The following is a 26,608-nucleotide window of genomic DNA, read 5'->3' on the forward strand; positions in this document are numbered from 1 at the left end:
CTGCACTTTTAGATTTTGTTTCATTAAGTCAAGTCTAGCATACATCAATGCACAAGCCACTGACAATAAAGCCTTCCAGGGCAGTTTTAAGTGATAGACGACATACATACAAATGCAGAAGTGTTTACCAGCAGCAAAATGTCATGTATGAAAAGTTCATAATGCAAAAGAGAATCCCTGTCGGTGCTTGTGTTGTTTTAATATTGGATTATATTGCTGTTTGTTATATTAAAGGATATCTACTGTTTTGTAGCCAGTTATTTCTGGAGATTCACTGCAAAAACAGCATTCTCCTAAACCAGAGGTTCCCAACATTTGCGACAACACAGGCCAGTCACTGTGTGAGGGTAAATAACCTCTTTACAAATCAATTTAAGATCTCTGGGCTTCTGGAGACCTGGATTACACAGGATGAGTTGTATTGAGCTATTTCATGTTTTGGTTTTTGGTTTGTTTTTTTAATCATTTTAAAACAAGTCCCCATCTACTTCAGTTTTCATGTTTGAGTGAACTTATCCTTTAACATATAAGCGGTTGGCAGAGGTGAAGCGATTAACATCCTTGTGAACATGTTTTATGTAAAATCTGCAAAGCACAGTCACCAGCTTTCAGATACATGTATTGGAGTAAGAAATACAAAACATCAGACTGAAATGTTGTTCAGGTTTAACTTTGTGTAAATCAGAAATTGTCCAATTAAAAGAGCCTCAAACTGTATTTATGCAAATGTTGCATTTATAACCATGTTTCAATGTTGATAAATAACACTCAAAACTGTGCAAAATTCAATTTACATTCATTTAATAGTTTTTATGATTTACAACATAGTTTTCAAAGGCAGGCTGTGCAGCATAACAACTATTTCGAGTGCTTTTTTCTGTCCAACAAGTTGAATCCTCCACAGACGTCTTAAACAACACTGTTCGAAATACATTTGACAGCTGTGTTACAATCAAAAACACATTCTTAGGGAACCCTGACTCTGTGTCAGTGACTATGTGCAACCTTCATGTATACAAGTCGGGTGACAAAAGTGAGCATTTATAAAAGATTGTACACTTCAAAATGAAAACGGAAAAAAGAAGGATTTTACATTGCAACGGAGGAATACATGAATTAAACTTTGGGTTTCAACAGTTTTGGATCCCCTTTCTTAAAAGTGCCATGGTGGGAACCAAAAAAATGTTCCATGATTTTACAAAAGCACAAAGACAATAAAATATTACCCAAAATGGCGATGGAAATAAATTCAAAGAGGAATGTCATCAATCAGTCACCATTCAAGATCTCACTTACAAGACTGTTACAATCCCTGACTGGAACTGCGAAGCATAAGTGCTATAGATATTTGTGTGTGAAAGCGTTTGTTTAAAGTTGCAGTTTAAGTTTTCACTTCAGTTGTTCTTAAGTGTGAGTCACAGTTAGTACACATTTGGAGCCGACTACCATAGAGATGCATTAAAGAGTTGAATGAACATCTTGGAGCTTTAGTATACGGCAGACAGCAAACGGAAGTTGTATATGATAGCACACCAGTATTTATTTGGTGGTGAATGCAAGTGCAATAAAATGATGTAAATGCAGCAGTTTTTCTAAGGAGGGCACAAAAGGCAAAAGTGATTTGTGCTGTCTCATGTGGTCGGAGGGAAGTACTGTAAGAGTGTAAGGCTTCAGAGAAATCATCTTGTAAAGTAAGAAGAGACAAAGGAAAGTGAATGGTACATTTACATAACAAAGGAACTATTATAATGTATTTTCTAGGCCTAACATTTATATACGGTTCGTACGTTATCTGGAACAAACACTGATATTCCATTTTCATCAGACAGGACAGTGACCACAAACATAAAACACGTTACAATAATGCAAACATATCAACAAATGTTATCCTTGAAATGTCTACGCATCATTATCCAGCATCAAAGGCCCCAAACCACTGACTTTGAGGGGAATAATAAGGCCTTTCAAAAATGTTTTGCTTGATGTAATTACAGTTAAATTCCTCTGAAACCTCTAGTCACAAAAATCTCATAATAGTGTTGAGAGACGGCACTCACACAGTGCGAAACAGTGTCTTTTCCTCTTCCAAGTTTCTGTGAAGTTATGATCTTGTGATTTGAGCTAAATCGGTCCCGTCTGTGGACTAATATACTGGAGGAGTGAGGCGTGATCAGATCACAGCTTCAAAGTAAAGCTCAAACGTACAGGAAATTAAACTGCCAAAGCTACAATCGATCAACTCCCTCCCGGTGTTGTATTTTAGTGCTGACACAAAAAGTAACTGAGGTAGGCAAGAAAACAATCAAATGCTTGACCACCACATTTGTCTTTGTGTAGATGTACGTACCAAAAAGGAAATTCAAAAGGGTAAAAGGATGAGACAGGAGAAATAAAAAAACGACATGGAGTCTGGGAATGATGTCAGTTTTTCTTACTCTAATGGAGCATTCAAGTGTAAAGACGACCTTGCACTATCAGAACTAATTGGAGCCAGAGCCAGAATGAGATCCATGCAGGCCTGCAGTCCAGCTGCAGCGCTGGTGACAGCATGCAGAACACCTGGTATAGTTTGCATAATTCAGTGGCGCTGATAGACCCGCTGCCCTGACCTCTGAGTGTGCGTTCAGGGCTTTTCTTGCGGGGCCTTGAGGTGAAAGGGTGCAGAGACGAAAGGGTCCACAGCGCTCACTTCTGAGGTCCATGAGTGAAGAGGTCCAACGGGGACGGATGCCACAGCGGCTTGCCTGCTCACGTTAGACACAACCCTGTGAGCTGCTACTGGCTGCTGGGGCACGGGTCCCTCAAAGTGTCGGGAATATTTGGCCAGAGCTTGCGGGCGGAACGGTTGTTGGGCGACTTGTCCCAACACACCTTGATCGGGGGTTACAGCTGCTTGAGGATGTGAGGTGTTAGCTCCTGTAGCCTCCTTTCTTTTTCCGAAGGGAGCCTGAGAGAACACGTCGAGCTGCTGCTGAGCCGAAAGCAGGGTGCGTGGGAATGGAGCGTTTGCGAACACGTCGCTTGACTCTTCTTGCCCGACCCGAAAGGGAGCTTTTGAGAAAACATCTGCAGAGACTTCTGCCCCCTGTGCCGGCTCGTGTGCATGCTGGGAATGATTCTGAGCAAAGGTGTTTGGAGTAGGTTGATGGAAGGTAGTCGGTGGTTGTGTGGTCAACTGAGCTTCTTCTTCATCCTCAGAGTCCATCAGCAGAGGTCTGGAGCCGCTGCAGTCATGAGCTGCTGCGTGACTCTCGGCGGCTTCTTCATCCTGCTGCTCTTCCTTATGAGCTTCTTTCTCGTCATCGTCTTCATCACTGGAGTGCACACATCCCTGGGCTGTTTGAGATTCTTCTTCTGGAGCTTCAGTCTCTTGTTCCTCACCAAGCACAGAGTAGCCGTTAGCCTCCCCTTGCACATCTGTATCAGAGAGCAGAAAGAAAAGAACATATCAGGAGGTGACCAAAAACATTAGTCAGTATTAATTTAACAAGAAACTTTACCATCTGAGGTCCAGCTGCCTATTCATCTACTAGACCATCAAACCTCAGTCACACATACACTATGTGACCGATGGATCACCTGTAACATCTGTAACCACTGAAGAATCAATGACAACGACCCAACAGTGAAAAAACCAGCACAGGACTACAACAATACAGACACACTCTACTCTGAACAAGTCACGTAAGACAGACAAGACTAGCCGGCTCTACCATTACAACATCAAGTAAACCTTGTTTCCACAAATTATTCCACAAATCATTTCCACAGCGGCAGCAGCGTCCTCAACCTCCAAAAACAGTGCCTCTCATCAGTGTTACGTTCATTTAGAGTCGATTATTTTGAGGAAGAAGGAGCTCAGAGGGAGTCAGAAGGTCTGTGGAAACAAGGACAGAGAGCCTTCACAGCAAAAGGAGAGGCAGTTAGGGACAGACAGGTTTGCACAGAGGAGCAGAGACAGATCAGTCTTACCTCAGCAGCGTCGGCAGCAGCTGTTAACTGGCAGCTCTTGGGAAGATGTTAGTTGCAGCCATTAAAGGGGAACGCCGGGTTTTGTTTTGTTTTCTGCCCATTTCACACAGTACACACATTTCTACATGATTTCAAGCCGGAGTTAATTAAACTAAACAATGAGCTATGAATCATGTCACGACCAGAACAACAACAAACTGTGAGACTGCTGGTGTAATTATGTGTAACAACAGCCATCAGTTCTTCATAATACAGCTCACAGGCTCTTACAGTCTATCTATGGTACAATCTAACAAACAGGAACACTATGCAGAGACTCAATGTCCTTTACCAAAGAACTGCAATGTGATTTAAAATACAACACTACCAAGAACAACTGAGATATGAAGGCTCGGGAAAGAAAGAAGTAGGAAAGAAAACCTAGAAAACACCAGAATGGTTCTTTAAAAGGACAAGCTCACCCAAAAATGAATATTCCGTCACTATCTACTACATCCTCATGCCGATGGAAAGTCAGGTGAACTTTCATAATAGTCCACAGAACTATTTCCCGGAGCTTCACAGCAAAACAGTGTTGTAGCATTCTCCTGAACAGCTCAAGTAGACGGGAACTCGTTTTAAAGAGTACATAGAGTGAAAAACAAACAAACTCCATACAGCTCAACCAGCGTCTTCCAACTCTTCAGAAGCCCCGACATCCCAAATTGATTTGAACGGACGTTATTTACGCCCTTTTTAAGTCAAAGTCTTAACTGTAGCTTCTAAGCTAAAAGCGTTAGCGTGCACCCCGTCTGGAGCAGGTCCAAAAGCTGGACTGCGTGTCGAGGGTGTAAAAATCGTCTTTTCAAATCAATTTAGGATCTCAGGGCTTCCAGAGACTGGGATTAAGTTGGATGAGCTGTATGGAGGAAATGTAAGTGTTTTTTTTGCTTGTATTTTTTACGTTTTAAAACAAGTCCCCATCTACTTAAGTTGTTAAGGTGACTGCTGCAACACTGTTTTGCTCTGAAGCTCCACAAATGTTTTGTGAACTATGACTTTCAATTGCAATGGGGGTGAGAAGATAATGTATGAATATTCATTCTTGGGTGAATTTCTCCTCTACAGCTCAAAGTACAACAGTGCTAGTTGTCGGACAAGTTTCTAATGATGCTTGTACTAAGCGGTGCAAAAATATCCCCACAGTGCAAAACACACACTAAATCATGGTTCAACACTGAAATCTGAGCAGAGAAGGCCTCAGTGGAAACCAAGTTAGATTAGAGTATCCGCAATCTAATTTGGTTCCCAGAAGGAAAAATGATCCATCTGCTAATTAAAACAATGAAAATGGAAGAATAAATCTTCAGACTGTCAATAAAGCCAGCCGGCTCTGTTCTCCCGAGCACAAATCAAATAAAGTGACCCCGCAGACTTAATTTACATTCACATTGATGAGTTTTATTCTGTGTCTCTCTTTTTTGAACCTCAATTCATAAAAATAGAAGTACACAATCCATAATGGTCCTGCTCTGACAAATCATGTCAAACATTTTGATATAATCAAAGTCATTTTTTACACCTGCCACCACATCAACCCAACCAGCACAACAAGTACATCGGTTTCACACGGCAAACACAAGTCAAACTCTACGGCCAAGGCGAGAACTCTACAGCACTGTAGTGTCTGATAAGAACATGAAGCGTTACTGTAGGATTGCATAGATTAGCCACAAAAATGCAAATGACTTAACTGAACAACATCAGATGGAAAGAAATAAAGCATAGTTTTATTTACCCATGCCAGTTCTTACAGAATGTCGATGTCTATGACTAACTTTTACAATATGTCACACTGGAAGGAGGAGAAACCTATTTATGTTCCAACTTTAAAATGTGCTGTCTAATATCTGAGGTGATATTGATCCTTAAAAGGGATTTATGTCTTTGTTGGCTAGAGAGAGCCAGAATGAAAGGTGGTGGGATTTTTGACAGTATAGATTTAATGCAGTCATACACAACTTATGCAGTTGTTTCAAGTCATACAAGCCTCATGATCAGTGAAAGTGAACAGGTGTCAGAGGTGAAAGGTGCTAGAGATATCAGGAAATAACTTCCGTCATTAGCTCCGTTTTGCTGCCAGTTGGATTAAATCTATCTCAGTAATATATACAGACACGTACAAGTATCAGAATTATGTAAAGAACTGCCGTGGAGAGATAAAATCACTACCCAGTCAGGTAAGTCATAAGCACTTTGTTTCATGAATCGATGATGAGAAGTACTAGCTGAATGACTGACAATGAATGGAGAGAAAAGACAGAGGGACTTGGGTCGACATCTTTGCACTCTTAAATACAGCTTCATACACAAATATTTTTTTTTAACTATATATCCTTGTAAATTTTTACATTTTCATACATTCATTCTAAAGCACTATCCATACAGTAATAGTCACATTTATTCATACCATGATAGATGAAATGCTTTTAAATATTACACACTAGAAAAACAAATCTACATTTAACGGTGCTGACAAGAGCAGAAATAAAAACAAAATAATAGTGATTTTATGTACAAATAAAGACGTTTTTCTGAATTTCTCCTCTGGCTGAGATTAATGTGACCTCAACACATGTGAGAGGAATAGACTGGATAGATTACACAAAGGGGATGACAACGGGGAAAAAGGAGATTTTCATGTAAAGCTTATTTTTTAGCGCATTATCTACATTGAAATCTACACCTCTCTGTTACAGCTGCTATAAAATCTGCTCATCTTCACCTCACCCTGAGAGCAGGCTGACACATGGCAAACATACCATAACAATAACAACTTTCTTTTAGCTTTGGCATGGCTAAACATCTAATAATTGTATTCCCTTTTGTTTCTGCAGTGCTTATCTTGACAATGGGTCAAAGATATGACAGTGAGCTCATGAGTTCATACCATTAATGGTCTTACAAACTGTGGGAGATACTGCTGACAGTGAAAGCATCCTGCTGTGGCAATGGAGCCGAATGAATCAGCCGTGTTAACACTGACTTCACCAGTTTCAGGATTTGAAGACATCACCACGACTGATGAGTTTTAGGAGAAATAATACCCTTCTTAACATCCAGAAAGACCTATGTACAATTAAGCTGAAGCTGCAGCTCTCATTTACTGTTAGCTTAGATAATCGACTGTTTAAAACATGGATACTGTCTGTGGAAATAGTAGCACAGAATTGACCAAATCTGACTTCCTTAGATGGTGCAAAATGTTAGCAAAACACAGCCTAAGGTTTTATTCAGACCAAATCAGGCGTTGCAGTGATTAGTGCAGATTTGTGTGGAAATGTGAGAGGACAAAGGAGTATCATCATTTGTTTGCAGAGCAGGATGTTGTCTGAGGCAACAAGCAACTTATGCCTCGGCCACACTGAATGACTGTCAAGGTCAGTGCTGTTCACGATACACAACTTTCTATCTTGTAATCAGGAGTCTAGCTGTCGATGGTTTACACACTGCATGAACGATCAGCAACAGAGGTGACACATTATCATACATGCGAGACGAAACATGGGCGGTCTAGGGTGTTTTGGCACCGATTTGCAGCGAAACAACAGGAAGTAAAGGAAAAGAAGATGGGTGAGAGGATGGACTGAGAGGTGCGGGCAGCAATGATTATTCTTGCACTGAAAAAGTATGACTGCCATCTCGTATTGTGGTTCAGCAAGGACGATACCGTTACAAATACTGAAACACACAGAAACTATAAGCTATTATTGAGCCCGCTCCATATGCACAGATGCATGATAAGACTGGGTTCATGTCTCATTGCCTGTAGCTCGTTCCTGGCTGCCTGGCCCGCCAGCGACTCAACCAGATATTTAACCTGCTCGATATCCATCAGGGATCGGTGAACTGTTCAAAAGATGCGTCACACATGCCATTTGTTGTTCACTGATGTGCCTCTGATCTGGGCTTTTTGCAAGCAATCTAAAAAAAAAGCCAGTGAGTGGAAGATCAGGGCTAAAGTCCTGTAGTGTGCACTGTGCAGTTAGCTTTCATAGAAAATCAGAGTATCTGGAGGACCTTTCAATGTTTGTTCATGTGTCTTTTTTAGCCTATCTGTAAGTATCTGTTTAACCTCGACACGTGTCATGTCAACAAGCAACAACCAGAAAATATCAAAACTTCAATTGTAAGTATTATAGTACTAGGCTACTGTCACGATAATGGAATTTTCTAACTTTGATACAACACCTTGAATAATATTGATATTCATTACAGTATTGATACTGTGGAAAATGAGTAGTGAAACAGTTTCAAATATTCAGTATCGATATTTCGATATCTCTGTCAACACTATACTAGGCATTATTTATAGTTTAATTTTACAAATTCAGTGTAAACATCTTAAACAACAATACTATTGACCAGCTGGTCTGATCACCTGCGTGTGTGATTTGCCATTGAAGCATGACATTGCTTTTTTCTCCAAAAGTCGATTCCGTTTCTACTTTGCTGCTGCAGGACAGCAACCCCTGCAGTCCACACCACTGCAGCCTAAATGCACTGCCAACACCCAAAATGAATGGGAGGACTGGCACTTCTTTGCTGCAACATCTGATTTGGTCTGAATGAGGCCTAATTCTCCTAATTCTCTTTGCACAATAGCAAACCACAACAGTTAGAGAAATCTGTAAATACAGCACAGATCTAGCATTTTTTCTTTACAGACTGGTTCAATCAGTGTAAACAGCTCAGTGGTTCCCTCAGGGTGCGTCTTTGTTCGATCAATAGTTCACAGTTCAAAGCTTTCACAGGAAAGTGCATCATTATCCTGGAGGTCTTTACAGCATCCTGACTCCTCGCTCTTTAGTCAGACCCGATACAAATGAGCATGCTTGTATGTGGCTTGTTTAAATAAAGCTTCAACCCTGAACGAGTACACAAAGTGAAAACACAATGCAGCTGTGATCAAGCGTTTTAACAAGTGCAGGTGATGACATTCGATCACCGTGGCAGTGCACTCAATGAGGGATATTAATGCAAGTATGAGGAAAGCATGAGGAGGACTGGTGTAGCCGGGACAGAAGCAGACGATATGCTCAGGCATTAATGAGAAGATTTTTTCCAGCGTGGGAATGTCAACAGCCAGCAGAGATATATGAAACCAGCATATCAGGCAACTAGAGATGGAGCTGAGGCCAAGGAGGCACATGAAAAGAAAGGTTCCACTGAACCGATCTGTGCTGGCTCCTCTGTTTCACTTTATAAAGGTGCTACATTAAGTGCCTCGGCTTCTCCATCTCTATCCCCACCCTCCCTCCCTTTGTTAGGATTGCACACTGCCCCTTCGACCTCTCCCACCCCCTCTAGAGGTCGATGAGCTGATCCACCAGCAGAAGGGAGCGGGCCAAGTTGGGGATGCTGGACTCTGAACTGCCACTGTTGCTGCGCGAGTGACCACCTGAAACGTGCCAGAAAGAAAGAGAGAGAGAGAGAGACAGAGATGGACATGGAAGAGCCGAGGGAGATAGTGAAAAACAGGCAAAAGAATAAGTAATATTAACAGAGATTGTATGGAAAAATTAGGAGCGAGGAGTTGATGGAGATGAGGGGAAAATGATGGGAGAGCAGAGAGATGCATGAATGGGGGCAGAAAGAGAAAGAGAAACAGGCAGAGAGTGAGCTGGGATCATCTTTATACAGCTGCATCATTACAGGGGGGAGAGTAGGGGAATGCCTTTCTAACATGAGGGGACTTTTAAGATAAACTACAGAGCCAAACACCTGCAAGACGGAGAACCACTGGCAGTGTAACAATAATAACAAAAGAGAGAAAGATGACTAATGTGAGAGCTTGATGGGATAAAAAAAACAAGCCTTAATGTGAAGAGCACACCCATACAAGCCTTTTCACATCAGCAGTCAGAGTCTAACTGAATTTGGGCGCTAAGTCAATCATCTTTGTGGCTCATGTTCTGGGCTTCAGCAGGTGTGAGTGCTCATCTCGGGATTCTGTTAACCTTACCTTGATTAGAGTTTTTGGAGATGAGCACAGGAATAGGGTCAAACTCGTCGTCATTGCCCTTCTCCCCACACGACATGAGGAAAGCAGAGTCTGCGGTGAAGGAAGAGGAAGTGAAGGAATGATGGAGGGGGCAAAGAAGTTAACTCAGCCAAAGAAAAGAGCCAAAAAAGAAAGAAGGATGCACGTAGATTAAAAATAGATGGAGCCAGGGCAGTATTTACAAGCCATGCATTTTAGGTGGCTTTTGGCTCTTCTACAAATGAGTCAAGGGTCTGTGAAGCTGACACTGAATGTGTTTTATTAACATTTTGTTTTTGCTGTTTGAACAGGCCCTCCTGTGATGGCTTCATGGGCCGAAACACCCAGCAGGTGGGGGGGGGTCTTACCAGAAGCTGTCTGACCAGGCGGCAGCTCCTCTGGACAGGATCCCGAGCCGGAGCCAGGAGGAGCAGAGGAGCAGGAGGAGGAAGGGAGAGCAGAAACAGACTGGTTTCCATGAGGTGCAGTATGAGATAACAGATCACAGCCCAGCAGAGAGTCCTCCCCAGTGAGAGAGTCTGAGTCAGGATGAAGCAAAGCCAGAGAGACAACGGGTCACAGGACAAATAAGATTGTTAGCTTACAGAGCAGAGGAAAATGCATTTTTGTTAGTAAAGACAGTTTTATCTTTGAAAGCATATAATCATCAGCATCAAAGAGAACACTTAGTGGAAATCCCATAGAAAATATGCTGCAAAATCAGGGGCAGGAGCTACAGTTTAACACTCAGCAGTAGCTATGAAAACAAGAATGCTAGCTATTATTGATCATAACAGAAGAATGTAGATTTGTTTGGAAGATCAACATTGATTATACAAAATCTGTTAAACGTTCTCACTGTGCTACACAAAAGCAACTGTTCTAGTCACTGCCATTTTGAGAGAGCGACAGGACAAAATGATTAATTGTTTTTGCCCAGACAGTGCCTGCAGTTGTAAAAATACCCCAATAAAAACCTCCGGTCATGATGATTTGAACAAGTGACAAGGGGATCATGACTACAACTGGAAACAATTTCTCCCTGATGAAAATGCTGCAAAGAATTATCTGAAATTTCCTATTCTGTGGGCCAGGATGCTAACCTGGCATGCTGACAGGGATGAGCTCTGGCTGGCCTGAATGTCGCTGGGCCTGGGGGGCTTCCAGACCAGGAATCAGGGAATCCACACACACCTCTGCCTTCACTACAAGAGGACAGCAAGTGGAAAAGAGACATTAGTAGTAATTTAAAAAGGAAATAGATTGCCTTAATAGGGATACAATTGATGAAGATCTTCTTTACTCCTTCCCCCTGTGGGTCTTTTTCTGACTTTGTGACCATGCGAGTGAAAGAGGAGAAGAAAGGCAAAGAAGACATATGCAGAGCAGATGGGGAATTTAGGAAATAGGGAAAGGCACGGGACAAAAACAGAGCTAGTACCATTGGTGGAGCTCTCTGCAGAACTATTGAAGGGGTCAGCCAGGGTTAAAAGGTCAGGGTGCAGCAGAGAAGTTTCAGGGGACTTCAGTCCCTCAATCAGCTTCTCTGCGAGTGAGCCAGAGAGAGAAGATGGAGAGAGGTTGGCGGCAACAGATGGCAGAGAAGAAGGCGATGAGGGAGGAGTTTGTATACAAAGAAAAAAGAAGCAGAAAAACTAAAGAGAGATAAAATTCTAGAAATGTGGGAAAATATCTAATATTTACAAATATTACAGTTTAGTAACATTTCTAATGTAGTAGCATATAGGCAACAAATGTGATGTAAGAGAGAAAGAAAATGAAAAATAAAAGGATGAAAGGATGATATCGGCGCGGCTCGGTTTGACTTGCCATGGCCAAAAGTGTTAGTGGAAAAGGCCCACATCATGTCAATATTTCATGGTCATTTTACATTCACAAGGCTCAACATGTGGTTGCTTACAACATTAATGAAACCATAACGCAACAACAAAATTATTGTACGATTTGTTTATTAGTTTATCCAGCTCTGCCCACCACAGCCACACACTCAGGTCCAGTTAACGTAGTGAATCTCATGCAAGGACAAAAACTCTACGAAATCCTTTCCGAATTTTTCATGTTCTTAAAGTACAAACTTCAACATCAAACATTTAACTGTACAAAATAAGCCACAACAACCAGTGAGTTCCTTTACAGCGACCATAGATTGCCCCAATGAGGGTTGACCCTCCACATGTGAACCCTTTCTATTAATCTTTAAAACCACTGCAGTGCACACAAATGACAGAAAAAATTAATTATTTTTTTCTCATTATTATGCAACTCTGTTATCATAAAAAATATAAATTTGGTTAAGCTGAAATCCAGTCCATGCATGAAACGCCAAATTCCTATTCAATGCAGCTCATACTTACAGGAAACTGTTATGGGGCAAAATGTGGTAGGTGAGGTCTTAGACAAGGAATGTCAGAAAATGGCACAGCAGATGTCACCTTTTGCCCCCTTCACTATAGGAAAGAGGCCAACACTGATGAAACGCTCTTTACAAATCCTAAATGTCACAAAGCTTATTCTTCTACTAGAGTCAACAGAGAGTATGCTAGATTTATTTCTTAATTTCAACGAGGCTGCCCTTATCCAAATGCTGCTTAGGTGGCGCTCTCTGCTCCACCAGCAAAAGACTGTTTGCTTGTGTGCATCCTCTCCGAGTGAGCGACATCGTGTCAGAGAGACGGCTTAGGCTGGGTGGAGAAGATTAACCACATCCTGATTGTGTAATAGCCTCAACATTTTTTTATCCAGTCAGTTCAAGCTTTAAACAGCAACTACACAAAGGAGGCGACACAGCTTAGAAGCAGGCCCCTCCAAAAGGCCAAAAGGCTAAACTGAGGAGAACATAAAAGGCTTGGTCATCATTTTTAATGAGGCAGCAGCACGCTTAACTTTCTCTTGCTCTTAGGGTAACTGGCAAGCAGGCTCCTCCAGCAGTAAGGCAATCCAATTAACAAAGGAGAATTTGTCCTTCGCGTTGCCAGGCAACGGCAAAAGCACAGATCTGCAAATGAGAAGCGCTCTAGCAGTAGCTACGGCCTCTATTCATGGAAGCTGACAAGGAGCCACTGTGAGGCTTGCTATGTCAACAAGATAGGACCGTGTACAAACCAAAACCACAAAACTAGCTCTCATAAACTATCCTCTGTGAAGCGTGATATCCAGGGAACCTCTTCAATAAATAAAAAGAGTGACTCATAAGCTTTAAGAATTTATTTGTTCAAGAGTCTAGAGGCTCATTTTGCGTCATGTTGTGACAAGAAAATTACCTGGGGTGTCAGAGAGGCTATTAAAAGGCTCCGGGACAATCAACAACGCTGAAGTTGCACTCATGATGCCCGCAGATCTTTCAGCTTAACATTGCACAGTGAATGAAGACGGAAGAGAAGTAATGAAGGGAGGTGAGGGGATGACCAACAGAAGAAAAGAACGGGTAGGACATCAGTAGAGCAGCACAAAATGGTTGAATTCGACTTCTCTCAATAGGGCAAATAGATGAGAGAGAAATGTCCACTTGATGACTGATGTATCACTCAAGGAGAAGGCCACGAGATTGCATGCTGAGAAGAATTAACCTTACCTGGAAAAGCATTGAGCCCTGGAATGAGATTTTCACTGGATCCCGTGACCATCTCTCCTGGTGCAGCAGCTGTGCATAAGAAAGTAGCAAAACATTCTTTCACACACAACATTTTACCAAAGCTGCACATATGAGTATGTAATTAACAACTTACTCTCAGCTAGCTTTGCAAAGTCTTTGTTAAGCAGCTCCTCTGCTGTTAGCTTGGAGAAGTTATCATCCCCAAAGGGGTTCCAGCTGGGCTGAGCGGTAGGTGCAGTAAAGGCTGTTTGGGCATCACCGTCACCTGGATGATACACACTCTGCTGGGACGAGCAGGGGGAGCCAGAAGGAGTAGTGCTGGCTGATCTGCAAGTGTAAACATAAGGAAGAGTGACAGTGCACAGTGAAATCTGATCATGGGTGTTTAGTCTGTGGACACTGGCTTACTGATGTATGCAAATAAGAATGAGCGAACAGAGTTATTTAAAGACTGAATGGAGGGATTCTCTGCTATGTAAAAGGGTTGTTTATCCTCCTTCGGGGTTCTGTCATATGAATGGACTGTCTCATGCCTCTCTCGGCTCACTCAGTGCCATGAAAGGACAGTTCATCCCCATATCACTGAAGGGAGTTAATTCTGCTCACTTGGACTTGTTGAGGCTGGCCTCAGCTGCGGCTGCCTGGAGTAGCTGGGTGGATTTGCTGACCGGGACCCCAAACACAGCACTGTGAGTAACATCGCTCAGGATGCGTCTGTGGCCACTCTTTGGGGCCATCTTTGGCGACGAGGGGGGCGTCAATGAGCCGACTTTGTGAATCGCTCTGCCAGCAGTCTTTAAGATAAGGGAACAGAGGGAGATATGGGGAAAAAGAAGAGAATTTTAGTTTTGCGCATAGAGAAAAATGACGCCCAAACATACAAAAACGAAGCAAGAAAGATCAATTGGAAAAGAGAATCTGCTAGAGACGACGGATTATAAATTCCCTGATAACCACAACAAAGTGGTGAAAGAAAAACTGTTACGGAAAGGGAAGAGAGTTTTCCCAGGAAAATGGAGTGAGGTCAACAAAGTCTGAAACAAAGAATTTTGACATTTGATTTGGTTAAACAGGATTTTTACAGTCATTTACTGCAGTGTCCACTTCTAGCTACATGGAAATCACATTGTCCCATTCACAGAGGAGAGAGCATTCCTGCCACCCTTTTTCCCTCGACAAAGAAGAAAAGTAATCAAATGTGATTGGTTCGCAAAAAGCTGGTAATCAACTCCCTGGCACAAAAGAGCAGCAGACGACAGCAGGAGTAGGATGTTACCACAATCTCTGGGTCATCTACAGGATCAACAACCGCAGACTCAGGGATGGGGATCAGATGATAAGCTGCTGTTTCATGGACATGAGCTACATGCTGCTGCTGCTGCAGGTGTTGCGGTTGCAGGGTAATAACTGGAGGAACAGGCATAGCTTTGGACTGCAGCAGGGAAAACGCCTGAGATGCTGTTTGCTGTTGTTGCTGCTGGTGGAGGCTCTGTACCAGTTGATGCTATATAAAAAAATACCACACAGCCAAGCATGAGGAAGGCCCAGTTTGTCATGATTTATAGCTCTTTGACAGGTGCAATAGCCTTTTATAGCATACTTTTCAGGGTTTATTTTCTACCTTTCTGAAAGCACACAATGGAGGGAGGCAGACACAGAGACAATTAGAGGGGGAATTAGTCACAACATTTTAAAAGTTATAATAAAGTCTTTTGTCCCTAAAAGCACATATTCTATCTTCAGAATACACCAGTTATAAACAGCATTGTATGAACAAATTAGTTTACACTGAATTGACAATGACAACAGGACAGCTGAGGCGAAAAAACACTAACAGAGGGATTATTAGAGTCTGAAGATTACCATTATTTTTACAACAGACAAAGGTCAGCAGGCCTACAGCATGTGCTTGTATTATTAATTACCAGCTCCGTACAGTCTTCTGTGTGGGGCATTGTATTGTGTGTGTTATTACATGGATAATTATGCTGTGAATTGAAGCATGAGAAGCAGAACAAACTGATAATACAAGCTGTGACTGTATTGTGGTCGATGACAGCTAATCAAAATAAATACATTGGCAACACCTGTTTTGCAAATGGTCTATTACGGAAGTCAATAAACAGGGCTTTTCAACCACAGAGACTTTCTAGGAACAGGAAGGACTCACGTATGCTACCTGCAAAGATTATATCTCAAACTAACCTTTGTTTTTTAATAAGTTATTGGGGTAATTTGGTGGAAAATTAAACATGGTTATGCTAAAGAAAGTAGGAATATTCTGTGAATAAAGGAAGACTTATTCCTCAAGTTAGTTCCAAACATTTTTCCTGAAACTTTTGCTGAATAAGCTCAGATTTTTGGTTTGAAAGTGTGTCACCACGTGTCCTCAGCATCGTCACACATTATCTTTCCAAGTCCCTGAGTGAGATTTACTCAATGTGACCAAAAAGTATTTCCATTCATGTTCTGCGAGGATGCCTACCTGCTGGTTACTCTGTGGGCTTAAGAAGGCTGCGACTTGCTGCTGCTTCATGAGGAGCTGCTGATGCTGTGGTGTAGCCTGTGGCTGCATGTTGGCGGTGTGAGCTGGCTGTGGTGCAGCCTGTGCAGCTGGAGCCTGTTGAGCAGGTTGGACAGCAGCTGCAGCTGGAGGTGGGACATTGATACCAACACCTGGAAGGGAGAACATGAGAAGAATAAGAAAAACATGGACCACATCAAAATTATCTTAAAAAGAATTGTAGGCCTCCTTGAATGTCAAAAGGACAATTTCAGTAACAATATTTAGGCCTAATCTTCACTTTTATCTGCATTTATTTAGCATAATGCATTTAATATAGTTGAATAAGTCTGACCCTTTCTCTATAGTGTTTTTCCCTTTAATTAACACATTAAACATTTTAAATCACAAGCATGACTTATTTGGAGACCCAGCAAATGAGTGCATTAGAACTGCACATTAAAAATTGGAGAGTCGGCTGCTGTAATTAATATGACATCATGCCACCATCTATTCTTGTCTAGTCTTTCCAAGTGGGCGACGGATGGATTGCCTTGTCACGTGTTGATGTCAAAGGGCTCATAAAAAGACAATTAAAAGCCTTTTAAGGATGTGCTAATTGAACTACTGGGAATACAAGTCTTTGACAGCCTCTTGAGCAATTCACTACACCAAAATCAATACAAGAATATAGTATATTGTGAATATAGTGTAAATAAACACATCACCATGTTATATAGTAAGAATAGTCTTAACCCTGACACACAGATGTATCACAGAGCTACTTATACCTATGGCCTGGGGTGCTCCAGCAGCCACATTGGGTCTCTTGCGTGGAGTGAGAGCTGGCTGGATGGGAAGAATGCCTGATATCTGCTGAGCCTGGCCAGCCTTGGGCCGTTGCCGAGGTGCAATTGAGGTTTCCATGGTAGGAATGGGGTCTGTGAGCCTGATGGAAGAAAAGAGAAAACTGGGGAGTAGATCGAAGTTTCTTACAATGATTACAACACTCAAATTGCTTTGCTTTTCACTCACCTGGCTTTGGTTTGACTCTTTTTGGCCACTGCTTCACTGGCTCTGATAGGCTCAGGAAGTTTTGCAGGAATAGGTGAATTCTACAACAGTAAGCAGATTTACAAGTTTTATTTGACAATCAAACCAAAGAGTTACCTTAGTATGTCTTAATCAGTGAGGTGTTAAGAAAACATTGAGTGTCACAGCTACACTCCAGAACTGATTTGCAGTTTCTATGATTGTGCATTATTGCCTAATTTAATAACACTTAAGGGGTGAGGGGGGTAGACCTCTGGTTGAATCAGGGGACCAAGTGCTGAACTACTTTGTAAATGCATTAGAAAAGGGCATGATGGATGGAGGGCAGTTACCTGGCAAAAGCTAAAAGGCATAGCTTCTCTCCAACATCATTATGTCATTAATTTCCTTAGAAAGCAACAAGACAACTAAAACCACTGTCCGTGAGATGCATAAAAGGCTTTAAAAAGAGTTGACCCAGCTGCTAATATTCAACACCAACCATACAGCACATTTCCATCTCAAATCCCTGCCATTCATCTTGTCATGGCAACTTACATGTACATTTGGGACTGGACACTCCCGTCGAGCCAGTTTAAAGGCAAAGTAGGATATTTGGTAGATGTCTGGTCTCTTATCTGGTTCAGGCTCCAGCATGTATCCTGAGAAATCAATGAACAAAGGATGTTTAGTGTGAGTCAGATACATGAAAATGTATATTTCCAGATGGACAACCTTGATTCCAAAACAGTTGGGATACTGTGGTGCTTCTCACTTTGCATGTTGCAGGATTTAAAGTCAGAATGAGTGTATATCTATTTAAAAAATCATGTTTCTCAGTTTTAACATTACATATCCTGCCATTATAGTCTATTCGGTTGAACATTAGGTCAGAGAGGATTTGCAAATCAATGCATTCTGTTCTTATTGACTTTTTACACAGCAAGGCAACTTTTTTGGAATCAGGGTTGCACATGATGTATGTAGGGCAGTGTGTATATTCTGAGGAACAGGGTTACTCACTGATTAGACAGTGCATGTCCTGGGAGTAGCGGGAGTTGTCTGGGATGGTGAAACTTCCGTCACAGATCGCCACTTGACTCTCCCCAAAAGGGAGTGTGAAGTAGCACAGCTTATAGAGCAGACAACCCATAGCCTGCACAGACAAGAGAAGAAACATACTCAGACTATGTCAGTACTTAGTACATTATCATAGTGAATTAATGTGATCATACAGGCAAGGTAATGTAGCATAGTAGTAATGAACACAGTCCTTACCCAAATGTCTGCCTTTGTTGTGATGATCTTTCCACCATAGAGGTTGACCATCTCTGGTGCCCGGTATGACAGAGTAGTGTACCTGGTTTCAAGAGCAGAGCAATGAGCTACTGAATTTTAACCCTCACAGACCTAGAACAATTTTTAGGGTTTCTAACCTCCTGTATTTATTTTGTTTTGTTGTGTTTTTTTGATACTTTGAATTCAGACTGCACCTCAGGAAAAATAAATATATAAAATAAATATATAAATAGATGTACACTGATGTTTTAGACTTCCATCCAAATTTGTCTCCATCTGACCTTTCTTAAGCAGGTTATAGTCAATCATTATCATATTATCTGACATGTTTTTCAGTGAAAAGCAGATGTAATCCTATATTTCATTTACTGACCATCTAGAAGTGCCCAACAAAGTTCAGAGAGTAGATAAAAAGGTTATTAAATCATAAAAGAGCACATTAAAGCAATAGTGACTTTTTTCAGAACAATATATCATCCAGTGAACATGAACAACAAAAGTAGCTTGGCGACAACCACTGCGCACTTCACTTTGCATGAGTTGTTAAAGCATATAGATAAAATAAGCAGTTATAAAGTCATTAAACATTATATAACAATAGTGATTTTTAGCTGGCGGTGGCTGTTTAGGGTTTTGAGGGTTAATAGTAAGAACATAGTTACGGTTGCTACGTTATGATACAATAACAGTACAATAACCATCTCAGAAAATATCATGGTTTCACAAAATATGACTTCCTGATTAACTTTTATTTAAAATAAAATAAATAAATAAATTATTACACTAATATTTCAGAATTCAATACCTTAGACAAACAAATCTACACAGTAGGGTGATTTTCACATGACGATATGCCTTATAATCAGTACACAGAGGTATACAGGTATACGGAGCCCAGAAACACTCACTTTTTGATTTCTTCCTCCACCACTGGCACCCCCTCTGTCTGAGGGTTTTGGAAGTGGTTAGTGGCACTTCCAAAATCACAGAGCACGTAGTGTCCCCGGTCGTGCAGAAGAATATTTTCCACCTACGTGAGGAAGACAAGATTAGACCTGTCAGAGCTGATAGTACACAAGGTAAACAACAATGTCACAATAAATGACTGCCAAATAATTACTGTGGCCATTAATTAGCAAGGGGTATGCAGTGAGTTAGTATGTGAGTATTGGTAAATAAATTAGACTTGCCTTGAGATCTCGATGAATGATTGGAGTCTTGCACTGGTGGAGACGAGCGACCGCCTCGCACGTATCACAAAAGATCTGTAAGACCTCCGCTTCAGTGAAGCCTGTCTGTAATCGCTGGTTCATTAGGTTAACCACCTGCCCACCTGCATAACACAAACAAGTCAACAAAGAGTCAGCTGATGACAAGTTAACGCTGTCCTCAACTATGCCCATCGGCAAACATCTTTACCTCTGCCAAGGAGGTTATGTACTGACCCATTTCCATTTCTTTGTTTGTTTGTAAGTTGGTTGGTTTGTCAGCAGGACAACACAAAAACTTTGTCTGACATGGATTTTGCACGAAAAAAAGGATAATATACCACATACCACATTCAAATCTTAAAAATGGCACCTATTCCTCGTCTCTCATTAAAAATCACAGAATATATGAATATGTAAATGTGCTTCATTTTACAAATGTAACTGCTGGACAAAATTATAACCCACTCCCAGCAGCATCAGATTTGCTTTCTACAGAGCAACAAACTTGACTTATTAAAAATGTAAAAAAAGAAAGAAAGAAAATGAAAGAATGAATTTGTTTGTTACTGTAATTGATTACTTTAAGCTGCATTTGCAATGCTGTATGTTTTTAATACATTACATTGTCTTTCTTTCTCTTTAAAGTGGCATTTTAAAAAAAGAATACTTGTATTCTGCTAATTCGAGTCTACAGAGGCTTTAACAGCTACACAGTAGTGTAAAAATGTTAACTTTCTATAAATAACACCACTCAGTGATGCATCGACTGAAACAGAAGTTTTATTGACCACGACAGCTATCAGTCGAACATTTGCCTTCGAACAGAACAGGATGCTGTGAGGAGCCGCGGGTAATGGAGCTTTGAATTTGACAGAGACAGAATGGGATGGGGGTGGGCTGATTTACCTCGACAGAAGTCCATTAAGATTAGGACTTCCCACACATCGCCAGCTCCAACTGCTGTTATGCTGGAGTCCAGGAAACCAACTATGTTTTTGTTGCCAACTAGGTCCCTCTGTGTAAACAAACACAGAGAGAGCAACAATGAAGAACAACAGACACAATTGTCATAGCTTTTACGGTACGAAACATTTGGCTTGGTAAATTACAACATACATTAATGTTTGTAACTATTCAGTCTATTTTTATCTGATGAGAGATTCTGATTCTCTACCAAAAGTCTAGAATAACAACGATAACCATCCAGCAACAATCATGCCAACCAGGGTGTGGCCACAGGAACTGCTTAGTTTCACTTACAGTAATGACTCTAGTTAGGAAATGGATGAGAGATGGTAATTCAACATTTTCAGAAGAATTCCATGACTTACAATTACAGTTCACACTTTGAACTCCCCTCTGTTATCATCACCATTTCTGGGTCAAAGATATTTCTTCACATATTTTTCAGTGTTTGTGCTGAAGTACACAGGATTTCAAACATTCAGTGGTTAGTCACTGTCAGACCACGAAGCTCAGAAAATAAAAAAGGCAAGTATTTATCCATCAATTCTGTTTGTGTTATGTTACATAAGATTAATGCCATTAATACCACCTGTCTCAGAATACACGCAGGTTAACAATAAAGCACAATAACCCAACCCGCTCTTACAAGACCATCTCCTAGTAGTGTCACAACGAAACTGTTATTTGCTGCACTCAGCAGTCAGTGACTGGCCAGTCTTACTCACCATTATCTGTATCTCAAGTTTGCAGATTTGAAGGTCATGCTCGTTGTTGACATACATTCTTTTAAGTGCACAACGCACTCCTTGATGAGTCCGCACCAAAAAAACTATGGCAAAACCTCCTGTAAATGAGAGAGGGAGAAAAATAGATGAGCACATACAATTTTCAACAGTATTACTATCTCAAAATATCATGCTCAACTTCAATTTTGGACATTTCACTATAGCAAGGGCAACACCATACATTGTGACATGTTATTTTGTGCAACATAAGTTGTGTTATGATATTTAAACTAGGTTAATTTCACTTTTTCATAACAATCACTGTGAGGTGCTGATATTCTGTAGTTCTCTACCAGTGTAACCAAGAATGATTCCTGTACAGTACAGGGTTGTTCTTCCAATGTAAGCAGGGATGCAAACTTTAAGCAATTTCTTCAATTGATAGTCTTAACAATCGATCATTGGTTAATTACGAATAAAGACCCCCAAATCTGGCAATACATACCTGAGTCTTCCACAGACCTGGATTAAACACTGCAAGTATGTCAAATGAAGTGCTCGTGACAGCAATATGAGATACCACAATTTGTCTTTTCTGAGAGTCTCCTCAAGTCAAACATCCATTAGCTTTGCTCTGACCCTGACAGACATCTCTTAATCCTGGCAGCTAATGAGACAGATGAAATAATGGAAGTGGCCCCTGCTAAAACTCAGTATGTATTTCATGATATCTTAGTAATGAGGTAAGAAAAGGACAGCTTAAAGGGATTACTGAATATGATGAGTGCACGGCTGGCTGACTGAAACACCACTGTGTGAGTCAGCAGTTGTGCCGAGGGGAAGGATGCAAGAAGTAGAGAACACTGTCACAGGATACAGGAAGTGAGAGAATTAATCACACCACCTTCAGTCGCAGTGATGCTGACATATGAGGAAAACCACAAGATGGCTGTGTCCATCCATAGCAACTCAAACCACCAACAACCGCACAGATGAATAAAACACATCTTTCTGTCATTAGATATGAATTTATATGTCTGAAGACTGAAGACATAGTGAGATATCATTTATACATGAAGCTCACATTGCAAGCTTTTCCCATTTCTGTAAATTGTGCCATAAAAATTCAATCAAAAGCTGTGGGTGTACTGCACTGAACGGTGGACTGTGGGATAGTCTATTGTCTTCACTGACTGCTAGATATAAACTGGGCACAGCTCGCATTTGGTTCTCTCTCGATTTTGTGTTGACAGCATGTAGCAGCTTTGACTGTAAAGGTCTGAATTTTGTTGTTATTGCAGCTCCTCTGTTCACAGTTTTTTTTCTCTCTCACAGCTTGTGTTAATGCCATGCACTGGGCTGACTCATCCAGCTGGCATCACTAAGCCAAGGACAGCTCCACGTGACTGGTCTGGGTGTCATTTAGCCTTGGGCAACATCACTATGAGTGATAGTATTTAAGAAGTACAAAAGGTGACGAGACTCCAAAAAATTGAATTATTTTTCAAAAGGGTGCCTAAATGGCCCAATAAAGACCGTAACCCTCACCTATGAAATCATGTGTGTTTCAGTGCTCTGTCCTGTATGCAACGGGGAAAAGCTTGGTCACCATGGATGATAACGCATCACATTTTTCTGACATCATCAGCTATAATTCAATACTGGAAATTTCACAATGAAGTGCTAAAATCTGCACCACGGTAGAGACATGGCACTGGCAGAGCACTTGGCTGATTAATTAGTGTAAGTAATACAGAGCAGAGCAGTGCTTGCAAAGTGGGTTTCAATGAAAACAACTGCTAATACTGAGACTATCCTGAATCAGAATACTGAAAGGGAAGCACACTTCAGGAGCACATAAAAAAACAGCCTTAAGTGTGTTTGTGTGTATGGTATGTCAGAGTTCAGACAGTCGACCCCCCGCTGTCTCGCACAGTCTAATCTGAGATGCCTTTAAGAAATGAGAGGGATTAGCAGCCTTCTTAAGCAACATTTAGCAGTGGTCTACAATCTCAGTAGACAGTGTGAGCAAATAATTGTAAGTACACCTACAAATAGCCACTGCCTCTTGACGTAACCGATTGTCCTGACCATCAGGATTATACCCCTCTAGCTTATGCATACACGCTCAAGCAAATGCACACAAAAATACACCTTTGGGCATTACCATGAAAAGCATAGTGAATGGTGTTCAGTCACATTTTGTCATTAGTGTAATGGAACTTACATAACTAACATCAAGGCTGAGGACTACTACACATGTCCTCATGACTACAATGCTGTTTACAATGCTGCACAATTACACGACACCACAATGACAGCAAGAAATACTAGCAGCAGCAGTCTCACCTATTGGAGACAATATTACCATGGACCAAAGAAAGCTGATGCATATAAAACTGAATAAATCATGTTACATACATCTCAAGAACAGGTCTAATATTAGCAGCAGTAGCTCTATATAGACACATAAAAACACATCAGAAAAGAAAAGCCGTGTCTTGGAAAATCCTTAGACAAACAAGCTGAGAACAAATCACAGACACCACCTGAAGCCAAAATGTCTAAACTAAAAACTAGAATAATGACATGATTTCAAGCATGCATCTTTAGACCTAAAACTACAAAAACCAGCATGTCCCTCTCCTCTGACTGCTTTGTCTGTGTATTGTGAAAAGTTTGTTTATTTCAGCTCAAGGCAACGTAGTTCAACATTGACAACAAAGGGAGCAGAAAGAGGAATATAAAGTAACATTTCCAAATAGAGCAGCCAGCTAACAGCTAGCAGAAAGTAATATCCCAGAATCCAACCAAAACCATCTGAATAAATAGGTCTAGTGACACTGGGGGGAGTCACATTGCAAGTAGTTGGTCCACTGCCAGAGCAAGAAAAAATATGATATGCAGGAAAACATTCCAACTAGCATTTTGTGAAAGGTGAATAATATTGGAAAAAATTCTTGACGTTCATCTTCCATGCACAGTCCTGTTTATGAGGCCTAACAATTACCAACCTCAAGGTGGCCTCTTTCAGGTGAAAGTCTGCATCAAGTCCAGAGTATTTCCAGAACAGAAAAGAAAACTTGGGGTAAACAAGGCTGATATTCAGCACTTTTCTGTTTTACAGTATCTTTGTTTTTTGTGTCTGATTACTGATAAAATAAATTATTTTAAAAATGCAGTAGTTTGGCTTTGAACTGGTATCGGCCCTGAAAAGAACGGGATCCCTGAAGAAACCTAAAATATTTTATCATGAACAGAACAAATAACACCAAAATTTCACTGACATCTCAGTGCAGGGAAGGACTGAGGTTAGATGTCTAAAACCATTCATAAAGCTGCGGTGTGGCCAAACAGATGGGGCCCATCTATGGCACTGATGAATTAATCAGTCTTCTTTCATCTATTATGTAGTAACAGGCGCTCTTAGCTAACAGAGCATGGCAGACTCTCATTGGAAAAACAAATGACCACGGGAAACCTGTAAACCTGGATAGCAAAGCCTGTTTAACCATGATCTGGTAAAAACCTATCTTAAAAAGTTAAGACTTGTTTTCAAAAAAACATTTCTCACTCCTGACCGTAATGACTTGGATTCAACTCCTGCTAATTGACATGGAAGTTTGTTTTTAACATAGAAAAGTGCCTGTCACCTGTGTGTAGTTGGCCCACCTTGTCAAGAGGTCATGTTTTATGATGCTGCACAACCTAATAACCTTTACTCTCCTTCTAACCAACAAGACATTGTTTTCCAGACTTCTTAAATCTCCAGTTGTGATGTGTCACTCCCTCTGTAAATATCAAGACAGATGACTCAGCATGGCATTGGTCCTTTTTAACATAGTAGAAGAGGCAGTTACTCAGTGTTACACCCAGCCTCGAGGTAAAGAGTGCAATTATGCCAAGTGAAGTGAGTCTGAACAGCTGTCAGCTATAAAACACATCCTCTTCCATATTTGAATTTTCAGCCTTAAAATAATCTCTTTCCCCACGTTTGTGATCATTACACAGATATAAGAGAGCTCAGGCCACAGAGGAAAAGTCTGATTGGAACAAGGCCATCTGGCAAGTAAGTGATCATCAAAAGAGCAGCAGGGGGTGATCACAACTCATGCTGAAACTGTGATAGCATTGTGCCAATAAGCACGACCACCATACAACGTATCCTAAAGATGGTGTATCATGACGTTGGTGCTTTAACTGGGCCACAGCCAAACAAAAACAACAGGCCCACTCATTTATCTAACTTATGTTACCTGTCTGTTCATCCTCACCACGATGTGGTTCAGTTGAGATTGTGGATCTAGTTAAACGTGTTTGTGTGACATGTGTGTAACCCACACTACAGAAAAGCCACATAATTCACCTTCTGCGACAATTTCCTCGACGGTCACTTGATACCGTCCAATGGTAAAGACCCGTCCGATGAAGCTGCCACCGCCGCCGGAACCAGCGCCTCCTCCACCGACTCCGGAGCCAGGCCCGGAGCTCACCAACTCCCGACGAGAATCAAAAAATTTCTTCATTTCTCCCCCGAGGTATCCACAACACGTTCAAGTCCAAAATGTGTTAGTAAGGTGGCAACAATTATGATCGGATATGACCAGTCCCTGTTCGCCGCGGTGCTTGCGATAACGCGTTAGCAGTTTTTTTCAAAAATTGAATGAATGCAGCCAGCTAGCTTCAAGCTAAATGCTAGCTAACTAGCTGGACCTCAAAATATTCCAACACCGCTGTCCAACGCTCTTCGGCTAACTCATAGTTTGAACAGCAGGCGGAGTCAAATATTGTTGAGAAAATAATAAGATATAACGTTCATGCGGAAGTCGCCGCTTTCCACTCTGAACCGAGAGCAGCACTGGCTGGCTAATTTAGCCAGGCTACGAGCCCGAAAAAACACTTGTTAGCCGTTATCTCACCTAGCCAGCTAGCTTAAGCAGCTAGGTGCGGTGACAGCTGTCAGTTGATAGACTGGCAGCCAGGTAAGTCCTTAGTGTCCAATGCAGCTTATTACACATCTCCACCGATATCTCCCAGCCAAAATGTTACGTGGTTTACCTGCTGCTCTACTGCTCTGTATCGTAGAAAAGAATGACAGACCTTGGCTGCTTTTGTGCGTCCAGCAGGCTGTAAGAAGGCTGGACAACTAACTTAATGACAGAGCTAACGTCGCTACAAACAGAGTCGATGCTAGTGGGGGAGAGTGCTCTCCAGCTCCTCTCTGCGGACTTCGTCATCCCCGACTGCTCTTGTTGTGATTGGTCA

The 26,608-nt window shown here is 41.3% G+C and overlaps 1 protein-coding gene across 8 annotated transcripts; it reads right to left on the reverse strand.

Moving 5' to 3' along the window:
* Positions 1-784: 784 nt before the first annotated feature.
* Positions 785-26,608, reverse strand: LOC311261469 (AP2-associated protein kinase 1-like). Of its 8 annotated transcripts, XM_084360150.1 has the most exons (22): positions 25,710-26,606; positions 21,344-21,462; positions 20,559-20,667; positions 19,632-19,774; positions 19,350-19,471; positions 18,421-18,502; positions 18,166-18,298; positions 17,701-17,804; positions 17,146-17,225; positions 16,902-17,059; positions 16,093-16,283; positions 14,884-15,111; positions 14,214-14,401; positions 13,741-13,934; positions 13,587-13,655; positions 13,276-13,359; positions 11,436-11,540; positions 11,098-11,199; positions 10,363-10,533; positions 9,977-10,066; positions 9,313-9,412; positions 3,294-3,417 (listed from the first exon to the last, which is right to left on the reverse strand). In XM_084360150.1, exons 1-21 carry the CDS (start codon positions 25,867-25,869, stop codon positions 9,318-9,320), a joined length of 2,727 nt encoding a protein of 908 aa, XP_084216276.1. In that variant the 5' UTR covers positions 25,870-26,606; the 3' UTR covers positions 3,294-3,417; positions 9,313-9,317. The 8 variants fall into 8 exon arrangements, with proteins under 8 accessions (XP_084216270.1, XP_084216272.1, XP_084216274.1 ...); XM_084360144.1 differs by lacking the exon at positions 9,313-9,412 and having other exon boundaries at positions 785-3,417; positions 25,710-26,607; XM_084360151.1 differs by lacking the exon at positions 9,977-10,066.

This window comes from Pagrus pagrus (genome assembly GCF_965226575.1).
Source record: "Pagrus pagrus genome assembly, chromosome: 8".
NCBI lineage: Eukaryota > Metazoa > Chordata > Actinopteri > Spariformes > Sparidae > Pagrus > Pagrus pagrus.